The 17,651-nt window shown below is 41.6% G+C and overlaps 1 protein-coding gene across 1 annotated transcript in view; it reads right to left on the bottom strand.

Annotated features, from left to right (window-relative positions):
* ablim3 (actin binding LIM protein family, member 3) overlaps positions 1-17,651 on the bottom strand; it is a 75,121-nt gene that overhangs the window by 19,208 nt on the left and 38,262 nt on the right. The window contains exons 4-6 of the mRNA XM_037675385.1: positions 11,032-11,147; positions 7,752-7,878; positions 2,524-2,617 (exon numbers count right to left, since the gene is read on the bottom strand). Of these exons, the coding sequence (XP_037531313.1) occupies positions 2,524-2,617; positions 7,752-7,878; positions 11,032-11,147 (337 nt within the window). The remainder of the gene's footprint in view (positions 1-2,523; positions 2,618-7,751; positions 7,879-11,031; positions 11,148-17,651) is intronic.

Genomic DNA, 17,651 nt, shown 5'->3' with positions numbered 1-17,651 from the left:
TTGTTGTCTTTGAACTCCTCTTTAGCACATTTTCTCTATTATTGTCTTAGGTTACCAGTACTTTCAGGGGCTGAGATGAGGTAGAGGCAGGGCAGTCGACTCAGGACCAGAAAGTCCCAGGCTCGATCCCCAACCATTCCCATATGCTGTGGTGTCTCTGAGCAAGACACCCAATCCCCAATTGCTCCCTGGGTTCTTACATAGCCGCCCGCTGCTCCACCTGGGTGTATCTCTGGTGTGATAGGTTAAATGCAGAGAACTAATTTCGCCATAGTATGGGAACATACAATGATGACAACACATAGCACTTACTTATTATTTTAGCTACCTGTCTGCTACTTTTAGCTTGTAACTAGCATTTGGACATTTTTAGCTTTTAGCTAGATTTTTTAAATACTTTTAGCTTGTAACTAGCTTTAGGATTCTAGATAGGCTTTTGCTACTTTGGTTTTTAGTTAGCCTTTTCTAATTTTAGCTCAAGTTTTGCAACATTTAGCTCTCAATGATACAAGGAGAGAGAAATGTGTACTAGGAAGTAGCCTCATGAAACAGTCACTGTGACAAAAAAACCTACAAGCTGTATAGAAAATAATCCCTAAACTGCAATTGGCAGAAAAATATGGTTGTCACATAAGTCAATTTTTTTATGTGTGGAAGTTGTTTTATGTAGGAGTTGTGACAAGTTGAAAAGATGCTTCGCATCCAATTTTGCAGAAAAAAATCAGAGCTCAGATACAATAAAAGTCAATGAGAGTTTGGATGTGCAAACTGCATTCTCAGGGGACTTGAGAGAATGTTATAAGAAAAATAGAAGCATAAGACACCCGAGTGAAAAACAGCAAAAAATATGTATGCTTTCATGAATTAGAACAATAAAGGTTTTTTTTTTTTTTTTGGGGGGGGTGTGGGTGTTTGTTTGCCAAACTTCTAGAAAAGTTTAGACAGCTCAAAAGTTTAGAGAACATGACATCATTGCACACATTCTGTTGTAAATTCCTTGAAAATCCTAAAACTTAATTTGTGATTGTGAAAAAAAAACCATAAAAAATATTAATATGCATATTCAGTCATGTAAGTCCAACTTCTTGTAATCTGTTTAAACGTTAAATGACGTTTATATAAAGAAACTGTCTGAACTTTTGAGTTCCAAACAGGGTTATTTTTTCAGCACTTTTTTTTTTAAAAACCAAATTAACTTTGTTCTGTAGTTGGATTTTTATTTTTATTTTTTACCTTTTTTTTTTTCTTGGGGTGGGGGGTATTTTGTTTACAGCATATAACATTCTTCCTGAAAGTCACAGCGCTATATTCTCAACTGAAATGCATATATTTTTGTTGTTGTTGTTGTTTTTCCGTAGCTGCTGGAGAAGTAGCAAATCAAAATGTAGATAAAAATAGTGGCAGAAGAGTCATATGAGTCATGACTCAGCGAGACTAACCTGGATAAATAAAGGTAGAACGAATGAGTGCTTCATTGGCACTCTAAATTAGTCTGGTTCTTTAACGTGCATAAGTGCACAAGAACTTCCCAAAACATACAGAAAAAAATGGCTTAACAATATTTAAAAATGTGCCAAGATAGACCTCACATTTTTTACAATGTTACTATGTGGCCATCACAACCTAAAAGAGAAAGAAATGAAAAGTGTTGAGCACATGCACATTCAAAGAGAAAGTAAAATAGATGGAAAGTTGTGTGTAAAGGCTGACATGTCTTCGTGTCTATAAATAGCCCAGAGAGGCTGACAGTCAGGAACAAAGCACTTTACACCAGCTCTTCTGACAAGCAGAGGACCACAAGGACAACCAGGCCATGCGTGTATTCCTGTATGTCTGTGTCTCACAAAGTTTTACCACACACGCTCCCAAGACAATTGTCACCCTCCAGAGACTTTAATTAGCATCTGCACCTAATTCATTTTTATAATTTGCACCTTTACTACCTTTATTATTTCCGCTTTGCATTTTCAACTCATCTGTTGACTCCTTCTGCCATCTCTTTTAAAGATCGCTCTAGTTTGAAACCACAAATGAGTGTTTTTTTTTGTTGTTTTTTTTATCTCTGCAGATTTTGCTTCACATGTACATCCTATCGTCTACTATCTTTCACCTCCCTCCTTCCCTTCTAATCTTTTTATAGCTTCCTTTTCCTCCCCAGTTCTATCAGATCACAGATAGCTTCTCGCTTTCTCTGAGAGCAGGCAGACCTGTTACCTGCCTGAGAGGAATCCCTTAAAAGCTGGGTGTGCTCTGAAGGCAGAGCAGGCTCGCACATTCCAAATCAATCTAATTTGGTCAATTAAAGTTGAACAAACTCATTTATCAGCGTCCGATCTTCAGTTGCTCACTCCCTGAAGCAAGACGGGGTTTTAGCTGAGGAAGAAAAGCTGCTACTCATTTTTGATCATGCAGATTATGCTCAGTTAACGTCATCTCCCAATTTGGATTTTCGTCTGACTAAAGATCTGTGCAGATTTCATGCAGCTAAGTCTCTACTTTTATCATCTCGGATTGAAATCTCACCTCCAAAACCCGTCCACTGATGTATCTGTTGCAGGTCTCACATTTCACCCCGAACTGGGCGTGATAATCTGCTTCACAGTATGGCACTCCATCCCTGCAACAAAACATAAAATAAATAAATAGCCAACGGTGCAGTTTACTCGAACTTGGAAGGATAATCTGGTCATAGACTGTCAAACAGTTATCAATAGTAACTCATCAGCCGTGACATCAATCATAGAGCTCATAGTATGAAGAAAAGGGCAGTAGGCGTCCTCCAGCTACGTAAGCACATTGCGAGCCAACTCGTTCTCAAAAATATCACTCTGTTGTTAAGGAACGATACATTAACGATTATTGAACCTCTAAACTGTTGTATGGCATAATTTATTTAGTTTGTTGCTGTTCTGTCAATAGAACAACATCAGTGTTCCTACACTAATATCAGTGTCCTGAGGCTGCTGAATATATCAGTTTACCTGATCAATGAGTTCAAAAGTTTACTAAACTCTTGGCAGACTGACACATTCAACAGCTAATATAGTTATTTTGCATTTGTATGACAATTATGAGAAATTGTGTTTTTGATAAGCCTGAGAAATGATATAAACAAGATATCCATATGTTACAATGTATAAAGGTTGAATGAATGTTGCTAAGGGATATCCTGATGCATGCTCAATAATCCAGGTAGAAAAATCCAACAAAGTTTAATCTGGTCCTCTGGACATTCAAAAAAACAAAAAACAAAGCAAAAAAATCTAGAAACGTTTCGTCTCTCATCCAAGAGACTTCCTCAGTCTGAGGTGCTATTTTCAGCTCAGTCTCTTAAATAGCACCATCTCAGAGTGGATCAACCAGTTTGCTGCTGACAACCAAAACCAGCTGATCACATGCTCAAGAAGGACCATCAGCCTAACAATGGGTCATTAGCACACTGATGGCTGTTTACTATTCACAGAGGGCTGAGTGATACTAGCAATCACAGCATTGTAAGAGGGGGACAGTTGAACCCAGAGGCCTCCACCCCTGTTTAATGATGGACGATTTCTTTTCACAAAGATGGCCTCCTTTACTCCTCTCTCAAACCATCCTTCTCTGTCCAGGATGTGCACATCTTCATCCCTGAAAGAGTGACTGCTGGCCTGGAGATGAGTGTAGACCGCAGAATCCTGGCCTGATGATGTTGATCTTCTGTGCTGGGCCATCCTTTTGGCCAGTGGCTGTTTAGTTTCCCCGATGTAAGACTGATCACAGCCCTCCTGACACTGAACAGCATACACAACATTACTCTGTTTGTGCCGGGGGACTGGATCTTTGGGATGAACCAGTCTTTGCCGTAATGTATTTTGGGGTTTAAAAGCCACTGGGACGTTATGTTTAGAAAATAAACGTCTCCGTTTCTCTGATACCCCCTCAACATACGGAATGACCACTGGTCTGGGGCTGGGTTCCTCCTTTTCACCTGATGGCTGACTGGAGTCCTGTTTGGGTTTCTTATCTGCTTTCAGGAAGGCCCAGTTAGGATATCCACATTGCTCTAGAGCCTGTCTTGTGTAGGATTTCTCCTTCTGCCTGGCTCCTGAGCTAGTGGGGACGCTGTCTGCTCTGTGATACAGAGTCCTGATGACTCCTAACTTGTGCTCCAAAGGGTGATGGGAGTCAAACTGCAAATACTGGTCTGTGTGGGTGGGTTTGCGGTACACCTCGGTTTGCAAATGTCCTCTATCAGAGACTGAGACCTCACAGTCCAAGAAAGCCAACTTGCCATTTTTTACATCTTCTCGTGTGAACTTGATGTATTTATCCACAGAGTTGATGTGGTCAGTAAAATGTTGGACTTCCTGAGATTTAATTTTAACCCAGGTGTCGTCAACATACCTGAACCAATGACTTGGTGGTGTCCCTGAAAAGGACGTCAAGGCTCTCTTTTCTACCTCCTCCATGTACAAGTTGGCAACAATAGGAGAAACTGGAGACCCCATAGCACACCCATGTTTCTGCCTATAATATTGCTCCCCATATGTGAAGTAGGTTGATTGCAGGCACAGTTTCAAGAGTTGACACAGTTGTTCTGTGGAAAGCGTGGTCCTGCTGCTCAGAGTGGTGTCTGATATTAATCTTAAACTGATCACCTCTACTGCATCATCAACAGGAATGCACGTAAAGAGTGATGTGACATCAAAAGAGACCATTGTTTCATCAGTCTCCATGATGACATCCCTCACCTTATCCACAAAGTCCATGGTGTTCTGTATGTGGTGTTCTGAGCTGCCAACTAAAGGGATGAGTACAGACGCCAGATACTTGGAAACATTGTAAGTGACAGAGTTAATCATGCTAACAATAGGTCTTAAAGGTACACCTTGTTTGTGGATTTTAGGTAAACCATACAGACTGGGTGTGGCCTCCCCTGGGTACAGTCTGTGGTACAGAATACGGTCAATAGCCTTGTCCTGCTCCAAAATTTTCAGGCAATCTATTAACTTCTTCTTGTAACCACTTCCTGGATCTCTTTTCAGAGGTTCATAAGTGGTTAAGTCACTAAGGAGTGTCATAACTTTCTCATGATAGTCTTTCTGGTTCAAAATCACTGTGCACCTTCCTTTGTCTGCTGGGAGAATGATGATGTTTTTGTCCTTGCTCAGAGTGGTGAGTGCAACTCTCTCCTCTCTACTGATGGAAGGTGGTGGTTTGGCATTGCTGAGGCAGGATGAAACTTTGATTCTGAGCTGTTCTGCTTCAGCCTCTTTCATTTTGTTGTTGCGGATGGCTGATTCTGTGGCTGTGATCATCTCCACCAGAGGAATTGTACTTGGTGCAACCGCAAAGTTCAGTCCCCTGGCAAGAATCTCTGTCTCCGGCTGGGTGAGCACTATTCCAATAACAACACATTTTGTGTAGGACAACACGCCAGTAGTCAATTGCATGCCAGGGAGACAGAAAAGTGGGTGAAGAATTTATCTGACAGACAGCTCAATATATATATTAAATAAGGGGCAGATATTATAAGAATTTTTTTCTTCTTTCTGCACTTTTTTCATTCAATTTTTTCTTTTTGATGGTTTTCTTTTGTTTCTTTAAAATGAATGAATTAAAATAAATAAATAAATGGCTTCAAACATCTGCCAAGTTCATGGCATAAACCAACACAGACATGTTCTTGTTTTTAGTATTTTACATCGCATTGTAGCTAATTTTTTTTATTTTTATGTAATTGTCTTGTAATGTTCAGTTCATATGTTTTTTTATGATTGTCTACAGTTGTACTGATAAATATCTCCTGGAGGGTAAACTATATCTTGGCTGCAAGTATCAAGCTGCGAAATCCATTGTTTTCTACAACTGATAGTGGTTGGTCATTAATTACGATGAAGTTTAGCAACTTCTCGGTAAACATTGGAGCTCCGTGGCTTCGGTGGTGTGTTCTTCTTGTTAAGTCCGAAGCAGGCAGTCTGATTTCGGTCAGCTGTGTTCAGTTTGCTCCTCGTCTGAGATGGGCAGACTGAGCGGGGCAGATTGGGCGCAGCTGGTCGGGGTCGGACTGCCTGCTTCGGGTTGAGCAAGAGGAGTGCCTCGCTGAAGCCACGGAGCTTGAACGTCCAACATAAAACTTTACCGCGATTTAATGTGGTGCTATGGCTCTGCAGACATTGCATGTTGCTGTCTTGCTTTATGGTGTTTCTAGTGTAAAATACTTCCACACAGCGGACATGTTTCGATGAAAAGTTGGTTAGCTGTTATCCACAGTGCTGCACATTCAGTCCTCACGTTGTAGCTGGCTGCAAGCTATGAAATAGATTTCCTGAATGTGAGGCGGGTCTTATTACTCTGGGCTCATGAGACACGCCTCCATTCAGGAAATCCATTTCATAGTTTGAAGCCAACGTGCAGAGCAGCTGGCAGAGAATCACATGAGGAGAAGTTTCAACAGACACAGACATGCATCATAGATCGGAAATCTCTGCAGGTTGGATCGGAAAAATCCGATGCGTAAATTATGCTGGTTTCGGAGGCTGATACTGATACCAAATCGGATCGGCCCCATCCCTAATAACCAGAGTGTTTTTGTTATTGCTTGTCCCAGGAAGCGCAGAGTACAGAAAAGTAAAGTTATCTAGCTCACAAGGACAGCCATCTTGGATTTTGTCACTTTTCAAAAAGAACCTTTGCCTATGTGCAGCTACACCCTAAAATGTAAGTCAGTACCTCAGGTATTTTTCAAGTTATCCTGCTCACAATAAGCATGGACGATTGGATGGACTGACAGAGGGATAGTATCTTCAATTCCCCCTCTTTGCTCAGTGACAGGGGACATCAAGCCTTAGTTTGGTTAGCCATTAGCATAGCCTGAGGAAAGCCTTCTGCCATTTTCTTCATACTCTGTGCTCTGTGACTGGTGCCAGTGCTCAAAACGTGATAACTACCGGTATTGATAGCTTTTTGACAGAATATCACCTCAAATTGACTTGACTATCCCCTGAACCGAGAAAAGGAAATTAGAAGTGAGGCATACTTCAAACTTTGTGTTTTTGAAACCATTAGTGAAAAGGCCAGACCTCAGGGGTATCTGAGGCAGGCTTGAAACACAAGAGTCAGGGTGGCTTCTGGGTAATACCAGATGGCTAGGCCTCAGACTGACGAAGCCTCTTGGACGAGGGGCGAAACGTTTCTTTTTAACAAAAAAACGAAGTCCAGATGACATGATTCAACCTTTTTTGTTGTTATATACCTGGATGACTGAGAAAACAAACTTTGTGTTTTTGAAACCATTAGTGAAAAGGCCAGACCTCAGGGGTATCTGAGGCAGGCTTGAAACACAAGAGTCAGGGTGGCTTCTGGGTAATACCAGATGGCTAGGCCTCAGACTGACGAAACGTTTCTTTTTAACAAAAAAACGAAGTCCAGATGACATGATTCAACCTTTTTTGTTGTTATATACCTGGATGACTGAGAAAACAAACTTTGTGTTTTTGAAACCATTAGTGAAAAGGCCAGACCTCAGGGGTATCTGAGGCAGGCGTGAAACACAAGAGTCAGGGTGGCTTCTGGGTAATACCAGATGGCTAGGCCTCAGACTGACGAAGCCTCTTGGACGAGGGGCGAAACGTTTCTTATTAACAAAAAAACGAAGTCCAGATGACATGATTCAACCTTTTTTGTTATATACCTGGATGACTGAGAAAACAAACTTTGTGCATACTTCAAATTCTTGTCTCCTTTATCGTTTTATAATTTTGCATACTCACTTGCTGATGTACTCCCCCGTGAGGACCATGTTGCAGGTCTGACATCTGAAGCAGCTGACGTGCCACTGCTTCTCTAACGCCAGAAGAGACTGACCCTGCTTGATCTCTGCTCCACATCCTGCACAGTCTGCATAAGAGTGTGATAGAGAGAAAGATGATACATATGTACAGACTGTTCCTATGCACTGTGTGCAAGCTTATTGTATTTCCCTCACAAATTTTGCCCAAGCAGGTGTGACGACCACTAACTGGGTAAGCAAAGCAGAAGAAGAGCACAGAATCTGCAAACGATGCATAGCTGCAGAGTCAAACAGCTGAAACAAGGTTCTGTTTTCTGCTATTTGAAACATGTTTGGCTTAGCTTAACCTTTTCTGACCAGTTCCATGGCTTGTAAGAGAAGTACTTATGTCATCAGCGACTGTTCACATTATGTCTTGTCAGCCCTGTGAAATTGTATTTTCAGCAAAACTTTGCAGTTTACTGAGTCACATTTTTGCATCTCCAAATAAATACTGTCATTTGGTGTTTTAGATTTAGGTGTCAAAAACTAAACAGTCTGTCTTTCACTAAAGTAGATTTCTTTCCATTTTAAAATTTGTATTTTAACAATTGAACACTATATAGGTATGAACTCTACTGCGGTTACAGCATGAGTGTCTGAGTGTGCCTATAAATAAAACTAATCTAAATGAGGAAGGAAAAGAAATCTGCTACACCCTCACTGGAGATGTATTAGCAGATGTTTTTGTAGCTCTCCAGTAAAGAAAGGCCAACTAAGAAGTGCAAAATAGTCAAACATTTGAGCATATGAATGTAAACTTTGCCACAGCCAATTTGGGAACCACATTTATAAAGTTCTGACAGGCTCCTCCTTGAATTGCCACCTTATCATGGTAGAGGAGTTTTTGCGCCTGAACAATCCTAAAAGCTATGCTGTCAGGGGCAATTATAATTGTCCCTGGTAGGGTCTCCCAAGGCCGACTGGTTCTAGATGACAGGCCAGACAAAGAGCGATTTTTCTTTTATGGACAAAACATAACAAGGATCTCAGTGTCCCTTGCCCAGACATGAGTTACCATGGAGTAAAGTTGTCATTTCTAACCCAAACCTGAAATCCGTCCCGGACCGACCCAGATTAGGGCCTGGCTGGGCCGTTACAATGTGATTAATGGGTGGGCTGGGCTGGTCTCGGGCTTTTAATTAGGTCAGGATCAGCCTCGATCCAATCATATGATAACATGACCTGCCATACTTCCACCAGGTGCACACGGCTATTTCACCACGAGCTGATTGGCCTTGAAAGAGGTAAAAAGTTCAGTTAAGCTTCAGATGGTACTGTACTGGCAGGCAGCGATGCATTGCCCAAATGGACATTCATTCTGCCGCTGCACTCAGCAGACGCGTGCGGCCAACGACCCAAAGAGGTGAGATCCCAAAGCAGACGCGTGTGTGTCAGAGCTGTCTGCGTGTCTCAGTAATTCACAAGAATGCAGGCAGAAACTGGGTTTAAATGCTTTTTTATGGCCATGAAATTACAAACACCTCTCAGCTCCAAATCTTCTGCCCCGTTTATTCAGCTGTGTCCCTGACCGTTAATAACTATTAAAAAAGTTGCCGTTTTTTCTGGGTTCAGACCTGTAATTACTGTTAATTTGTCGATTCTGGTGGGGTTTCGGAAATTATGACTGTGGGCTGGGGCCAGGTCGGATCCATTTTTTTGGGCCCGAATGCAACTCTACCCTGGAGCCAGGAACGGGGGAGGGGCTCGTTGGTGAGCACCCGTTGACCAAGTTTCTACTCATGGACCCAGTTGGGCTCAACTGAAACATGTAACATGGGTTTGCTTTCAAGTGGGCCAACCACTTGCAGGAGGGGCCAAACGAATCGGGTGCGTGAAGCCGAGGCCATGGTCCTCAGTCAGAAAATGGTGGATTTGTCTCTTCTGGTTGAGCGTGAGGTTCTGCCTCAAGTGGAGGAGTTCAAGTACTGGTATCTTGGGGTTTTGTTCATGAGTGAGGGAAGAATGGAACGTGAGACTGACAGATGGATTGGTGCAACACTGCAGTATTGTGGACTCTATGCTGGTCCATTGCGGTGAAGAGGGAGTTTGGCTGTAATTTCCGTTAACAAATATTGTTTTCTGCAATCATTTAAATTGTCTGTGTTTTTTACATAGAGGTAATGCACATAAATGCAGAATGTAGTCTGTTCTCTTGCCACTGTGGAAAGTTGCAAAAAAAGTTCATTTCAAACGTAAACATTGTAGGAAACCGGTGACTCAATTGACAGTACTTTACTTTTCATTTGACAAAGTAACTCTGTATTCTAATACATTTGATTAATTTGTTACAATCACATATCATCAAAGTGATTGCATACACTACCTACGGTAAAATGTATAGTAAAATGGAGGCAATTTTGTTGCTAGTATTGTATTTACAGTTTAATTACAAGATCATGTTCATCAATATACTAATACTTATCTGAGTTATTAAAATTATTTATTTTTTGATATTCTTCAAAAGGATTCATTCGTGGATTCAAATGGATTATCAAATAGATTAATTTCAAAAGAATCAATGGGGGTGTGGGGAATTTGGGAATTTCTCTTTTTCTAGCAGCCATTTTTCTCCACTTGGTCAATTTCTACTTGAAAATGATTTGTTCACCACTTTAATACACAAGTCTAAATATCCTTTCTGGATATTAAACTCCTGCTGAAAAGCAACTGTGATATATTTAGCATTTGCACTTGGTGTGCTGTCTCACACAGTGTTTCCTCAGAGCGCTGACTGATGAACGAGTACCTGGGGGACGGTTTATTCTCCTAAATAGAGCAATTTGAGGGATACAGTCATTCACTGCTACTTCACCATCTGTTATAACTGCACAGACAGTGAGGCGCAGCCTGCTGTCTGTCTGACACAGTTAATAAAAAACTCACTATAAGTTCCAGTCTTTCTATTGTATCTTCGTAATTTGGCATGTTCTTGTTTTATGCTTAAACAAAATGGTGGTTTTCTTGTCTCAAAAGGTAATTAGTTCAAAACCTACAAAAATATTTGAAACTTTCTGCCTGTTTAGTGTCAGCAATACTGAACAAGTCATGTCTGTTTCTGCTGTATAATAATAAGCTGGCAGATCAACAAAAGAAGGCCAATGAGTGATTCAATACTTCATTAACTAAACGAGCTGAATGGGCCTGGAAACATTAGATCCAGTATGCTGTAGTGCCTGGTGGCCCTAAATGGAACAGACAGAGCGAAACCCTGGACTTACGGCTGGGCCCGTGGATTTTGATGGGTTCATTTGACTTGACAAGTTTATGGGAGCACTGCTGGCACACACAGTCCTTTCCACTGAACGTCACCCTGTCTCCGATTGGGAAGGGTTTACTGAAGAAGAAAAACAGGGAGAAGATTAGAAAACAGTCCACAATAGAAGATTAAAAAGCTCACAGCTGTTGTGTGTTTACATTAAAGTCAACAGCAAGTAGGAACAAATGAGTGCTGGCAGAAGCATGGCTGTGGAAGAGACAGGCCATAATCCTGCTGACACAGTCTGAATACAGCCTCTGGAAAGTTGAAGATGCATTTGCAAACAGTGGTGACGACGGGTTAATAGGAGGTTGATTGTGACAGGAGCACCTGGCTTCTCTGTGATTAAAGAGGCGATAATGTGATGCTGCCACAGGCTTCTGAAAGAAAAACAAGCTCTCTTACTGGGAAGCAAATTTATTAGGGAGCCTGCATGGAGAGCATCCTGATCCTAGCTGCCCATTTCTTGCCCGTTCACCTCATCTCTAACAGAGCAGCTGCAAGAGGGTCACTGTTTCATTCATGTTGACAGGCCGAGAACAACGCCTATAAAATCAAATCCACCATTACACGATGCTCTCTTTTAACTCTCTGTCCTCTCCTCCTCAAGAGACAGATTGATTTCTTTATGACTGGGGAGGATGAGAGAATGAATGGGGAGCTAAAAGGCTTAGGGAAGGCTGTTTAAAAAGACGCAGACGACAGTAATCCTTTTATGTCTCCGCCGAGGCCTGGAGCTGAAGCCAAGACCCAGAGGGGAGGCTGGAGTCGCCAGCACAGCTCAGAATCAGCACACAAGTGCAATGCATCCGTGCACGCTCTCAAACCTTCACAGGCAAACATGTGGCCATGAATCTGTACAGGAGGACGTTTATCACAGTTTTAGTCTGACTCTGTTTGTATATGTGAAAAGAAGCAGCAGTTTACTAGCTTTGAACTAGATTAAAAACTAAAGGCACATTTCCTGCTTAAAACAGAAAGGACAGACACATAAGATAACTAAGCCAGCAGAGACACTCCAAGTCCAGCTCACAAGTTATTCACCATAAAGCTTCTGGTCAACACTAGAAACACTACAGGTGTGCAGTGGAGAGCATCCTGTGCTCCAGCATCAACGTGTGGCATGGAGGCTGCACAGCTGCAGATCAGAAAGCTTTGCAGAGAGTGGTGAAGGCTGCACAGAAGACTGTTGGAGTCAGTCTCCCCTCCATCACAGACATTTACACCTCCATATGCAGGAAGAGGGCCACCTGCATCATGACGTGATTTTGTCTTTCAGGTACACCTGGACCTTTATCTGGACCTGCCATTCTGTGTTCATTTGTCTCTCCTTCCTGTCCTCTCAAACCAGCCAGTCAAAGCAGATGGCCGCTTGTCCTGAACCTGGTTCTGCTGTAGGTTTCTTCCTTTTAAAAGGGAGTTTTTCCTTTCCACTGTTGCCATTGTGCTTGCTCAGGATGGGAGACTGCAACAAAGCCAAGATTCAACTTGTCTGCTGGCCTCCTTAGATAGAAAACTTTACTAATTGGCTTTTCTATCTATGTGAATGTTCCTGTAAAGTGCCCTGAGACAACTTTGTTGTGATTTGGCGCTATATAAATAAAGTGAATTGAATTGAATTGAAGGACCCCACTCACCCAGCACACACACTTTTTGCCCCGCTCCCCTCAGGAAGGAGGTTGAAAATCATTAAGTGTAGAACCACTAGATCAGGGTGATGGTGAAGATCAGAGGTCTGCAATCTGTGGCTCTGGAGCCATGTGTGGCTCTTTGGTCCCTCCGCAGCGGCTCTTTGACCAAAACTAACATAAAACTGAATTTTATAGGATGCTATACCCACAACAAAAAATGACTAGTTTTAGCAGTTTTCCTGTCATTTCCTTTGCAAATATGTGGATACTATTAATAGTATACAAAGTAAATTATACTCCCTTTAACTTTGTTTTATTTCTTCAACGTAGAATACTGAATTTCTCCACAAAAAAAAATAAAATAAATAATAATCACATGTGCCTGCACAGTTCATTGGTTTAGTTTAAAAGAAAATTGGCAATTGGACTTGCGACCTGGATATGGGCACCAGTGACTTCCTGCAAACCAAAAAGAAAGAAGCAAGTAAAGATAATGGATGGATGGATGTATAGATGGATGGATGGATGGAGTCCAGTCTTTTTTTTGTCTCAAAATGTAAAAAATATCAATAAATGTTAACAATCCATCCATCCATCCATTATCTTTACCCGTTTATTCCATTTTGGGTCACGGGGGTCGCTGGTGCCCATGTCCAGCAATCACTGTGCGAGGGGCGGGGTACACCCTGGACGGGTCGCAAGTCCATCACAGGGCCACATAGAGACAAACGAGACAAACAACCATTCACTCTCTCACTCACACCTAGGGACAATTTAGAGTTACCAATCAGCCTAACATGCATGTTTTTGGACTGTGGGAGGAAACTGGAGTACCCGGAGAAAACCCACGCATGCACGGAGAGAACATGCAAACTCCACCCAGAAAGGCCCCTGGACCGGGGTTTGAACCAAGGACCTGCTCGCTGAGAGGCAGCAGCTCTACCAGTTGCGCCACCGTGCTGCCCTATGTTAACAATCATTGGATGTTTTTAGTTTCATAATTTCACGCCTAATGGCCAGAAAAGTCCCCTTTAACAAACTTCAAGTGGCCCATGGGCCACCAGTTGATAATGACAATTGTAGCATGTTTTGTGGCTCTGGACACGTTTCATTTAGTGAACGAAGGGGCAGAAATGGCTCTTTTGATCACAAAGGTTGCAGACCCCTGCACTAGACTGAGGAACAAGCTGTTAGGCTCATGAATCCCTAATCATGATTATCACTGTGAAAAAAAAAAAAAAATCACTGTAATGCCATTTTGATTGGCGATATGTGCTACTGTTTATCCATGCTGCTGATCTTATGCTGCTGATCTTACGCTGCTGTGTTCATTCTTACTCATCTGCTCACACAGACTCATGTTTGTGCTGCTGTTGTTCGACGTATTGTTTTGTTAGTGTTTAGCGTATTCTTTGTTTATATCTTAGATCCTTGTTTACTGTTTCTTTTTACACTTTATATTTATGCTATTGTTGGATGTAACTGAAGCCCTGTGCACACAATTTCGTTCCACCTCATGTACCACATGTGATGCGAATCACAATAAAACCTTGACTCGAACTGGAAAAGAGCAGTCATATCTGATAATACATGCATTTCCTTTACATAAGTACTATAATTAAGCATCTGCTCTAAAACTCCAGCTCGGTTTTATTGAGGTTGTCGATATGTAGGCACTGGAGCATCCTTTTTTACACAGTCACAAGGAAGCTTTTATGATTTGGAAGTTTGATCCAAGAATGTTCAACTTAGAGTGTGATGACATCACTCACTCTCATTTTTGGATTCATTGCTCAGACGTTTTGTAAACAAATTATTTCTATTCCTAGAAACATTTTACTTTTTAAGCCATTTGTATACCAAAGCATAGAAACTTGTATTTTTTCCACCAGTCTGTCTGCCACCACTAAGACTTAATGTTTCTCAAATCCCCTGAAAGTGCATGGTGAACACATCGAAACTCTCATAGACATTTATTACAAATGAGCTCAGAATATAACTCATTTAACTCTGGAAGCGAAGGGTCTTTAGTGTTTGATGAGCAGATGCTGCTGTATTTTACAATTTAGGATTCTTTTGAATAGGACTTTTATTTATGCACAGTGCATAACACAGTTATTTGAGGGTTAATTTCTAATCTACATTTATTTCTGTCTATTTAAGAGCGCTATCAGGGTGTGAGAGACAACTGTGCAGTTACCACGGAGACTGAAATAAGTCACTGGCCACAACTTCAAAAGTTTTTTTTTTTTTTAAATGTATCTTCTTATTCACTCTATACATCAAAACAAAGACATTTTGTCACCTTAGTTTATTACAGTACCCCAAAAATATTGGATTTTAGTGAGTAAAGTTGATGAATGTACACATTTCAAGCAGTATTTACAGTGGCACCCTACAAAAAGTATTCAGAAATGATCTAATTTATAATTTACTGTATTGAGCTGTTAAACAAAGCTGAAGCTGGAGTAGAAGTTTAAGCATCATGATGTTTTTATGGGCTGTCTGATTCACATCTAAGCATGAGAAACTAAATATTTTCCGTGTAGTCTGACCACACAGAATATTCAAGCTTAAAAAATACTGTGACAGTGAAGAAGTCTTATTGTGACCTTGTCTTTACCTGTGTTACTCTCACTCCCTGAAGACACTCTGCCTTGTCAACCTTTTCGACGCTTTAAATATTTACACGTTACATATTTCATGCATGACTTTTTCTTTTTACCTCAAAAGGGGATGATATTTTAGGCTTTTGTGACATTCTTTATTATCACTGACACTGAAAAGTAATCTTACTTTAGAGCTGAAGGAAAAAAAAGAAGACAAATATGTTGCAGATGCAGATTCAGAAAAAAACACAAGGTTGGTAAAACTGAAAACGAGGAAGTGGAAAGAGAGAAAAGGTAAAACGTTGAAAAAGACAAAACAAAGACCAGAAAGGAGGAGAAGTAAATGTGGTACAAGTAAAATTCCATCCATCCATCCATTATCTTTACCAGCTTCTTCCATTTTGGGTCACGGGGGGTCGCTGGTGCCCATGTCCAGCAATCACTGTGCGAGGGGCGGGGTACACCCTGGACGGGTCGCAAGTCCATCACAGGGACACATAGAGACAAACGAGACAAACAACCATTCACTTTCTCACTCACACCTAGGGACAATTTAGAGTTACCAATCAGCCTAACATGCATGTTTTTGGTCTGTGGGAGAAAACCGGAGCACCCGGAGAAAACCCACGCATGCACGGAGAGAACATGCAAACTCCACCCAGAAAGGCCCCTGGACCGGGGTTTGAACCAAGGACCTGCTCGCTGAGAGGCAGCAGCTCTACCAGTTGTGCCACCGTGCTGCCTCAAGTAAAATTCAATTCAATTCAAAAATACTTTATTAATCCCAAAGGGAAATTATTTGTTGTTGTAACTCGTTATCTTCATTTCATTAAGAGATGTTATAGATACTGATGACTGTAGACAGGGAGGATCTCTTGTAAAGGTCCATCCCACAGTGGATCCTAAGAAACTGGCTGCAGATGTCATCCGATCCGTCCACCCAGACTCGGATGGCCTCTCTGATCCCCCGGGCTGTAGGACCGCCCGAATGCTGGGCAGAACTCCTCCCATAGTGATGGCCACTCCTCCCAGCAGTCTGCCGAGCTCCTCGTCGCTGCGGACAGCCAACTGTAGGTGCTAAGGGACGATCCTGTCCTTCTGCTGTCATGAGCCGTGTTTCCTGCTAGTTCCAGGATCTCAGTGGTCAGGCACTAGAGCACAGCTGGCAGGTAGATGAGAATGCATCCACAGAACATCCTTTTCAACTCATTTGAGATTTGGGGCTGTAGTTGAGATATTATGTGAGTTTTTGAGATGTTAATCAGCTGCTGCTGGTTGTAGAAAACTGCCTTGTTGCCATGGTTACGCATCATAACAAACGTCTTAAACTGAAAAAGTTTCAGTAAAAATCCTTCCAGCTGCACAACATCTGATACCAGAGGAAACCATCATCCAAAAAATGTGATTTACATCCAGAAAAAGCGGAATTAAAGTTTCCAAAAGCAAAATCTCAGAATGAAAGTAACACAGCTGCTCCAACATGCAGCCACCTTGAGCGGCGCAATTCTAGAAAAGCGGTGAGCAAGGTGACAGGAGGAAGACAACACAAATGAAAGAGGTGAAACCGGCGGCTTCTAACTGTCTCTTCCTTTTATCTCGACAACACATGCACCGTGTCACTGCTCCACTGTCTGTCGCTGGTCAGTCTGTCCCCTCGTGTGCCCCCACCCACTATTTCAGCCACAGCTGCTGTGCTCGACTGCCAATGTCAAACACATTTCCAACAAGACACAAACACAGTTCACCTGAAGGGAAATAAGTCAAGATCCCCTTTATGTGAAACTTACAACACTTATAAATGGGTCTGGGAGGGGATGATAGAGACAAACAACCCAAAGTTTGGACTTTTTTTTTCTGAAAATTTAGGAAGAACGGCACACTAGAAAAAAAGAGGGAACAGAACAATTAAAAATGGTTAATAAAGGGGGAGGAGTCAAATGTTTGTTCTGCTTAACATGAACACAAATGAAGGTCAGAGGAGATGTGGCCTACTTTCACTGATTCTAAATGCATGAAACATCTTCTGATCAGCTCTCTTATTGGAAACGTGTCTCGGCTGCAAAAAAAACAACAGTCTACATGTAGTCACGCTCAGAAATTGATGAGCATTAAACATTAAAGACTCTGAACCACCCTACTTCTGAGATCAGTCTCGTGCAGTAACATTTCCAACATAAGAAGAGAGGAAAACATTTTTGATTCAGTGTTTTGATCATGCTTAGCCTTTTCTACGTCCCTGCTTTGATCACATGATTCTGTTAGACAACTGATTTTCAAAGAATAAATACAAAAACAGCCAAGTGATATTCACAAGACACATTTTTTGCAATAAAATCATGTAG

This window comes from Nematolebias whitei, chromosome 4 (genome assembly GCF_014905685.2).
Source record: "Nematolebias whitei isolate Nwh7 chromosome 4, NemWhi1, whole genome shotgun sequence".
Taxonomy (NCBI): domain Eukaryota; kingdom Metazoa; phylum Chordata; class Actinopteri; order Cyprinodontiformes; family Rivulidae; genus Nematolebias; species Nematolebias whitei.
The sequence above is the reverse complement of the archived record's forward strand: the minus strand, read 5'-3'. Positions and strand labels throughout refer to the sequence as shown.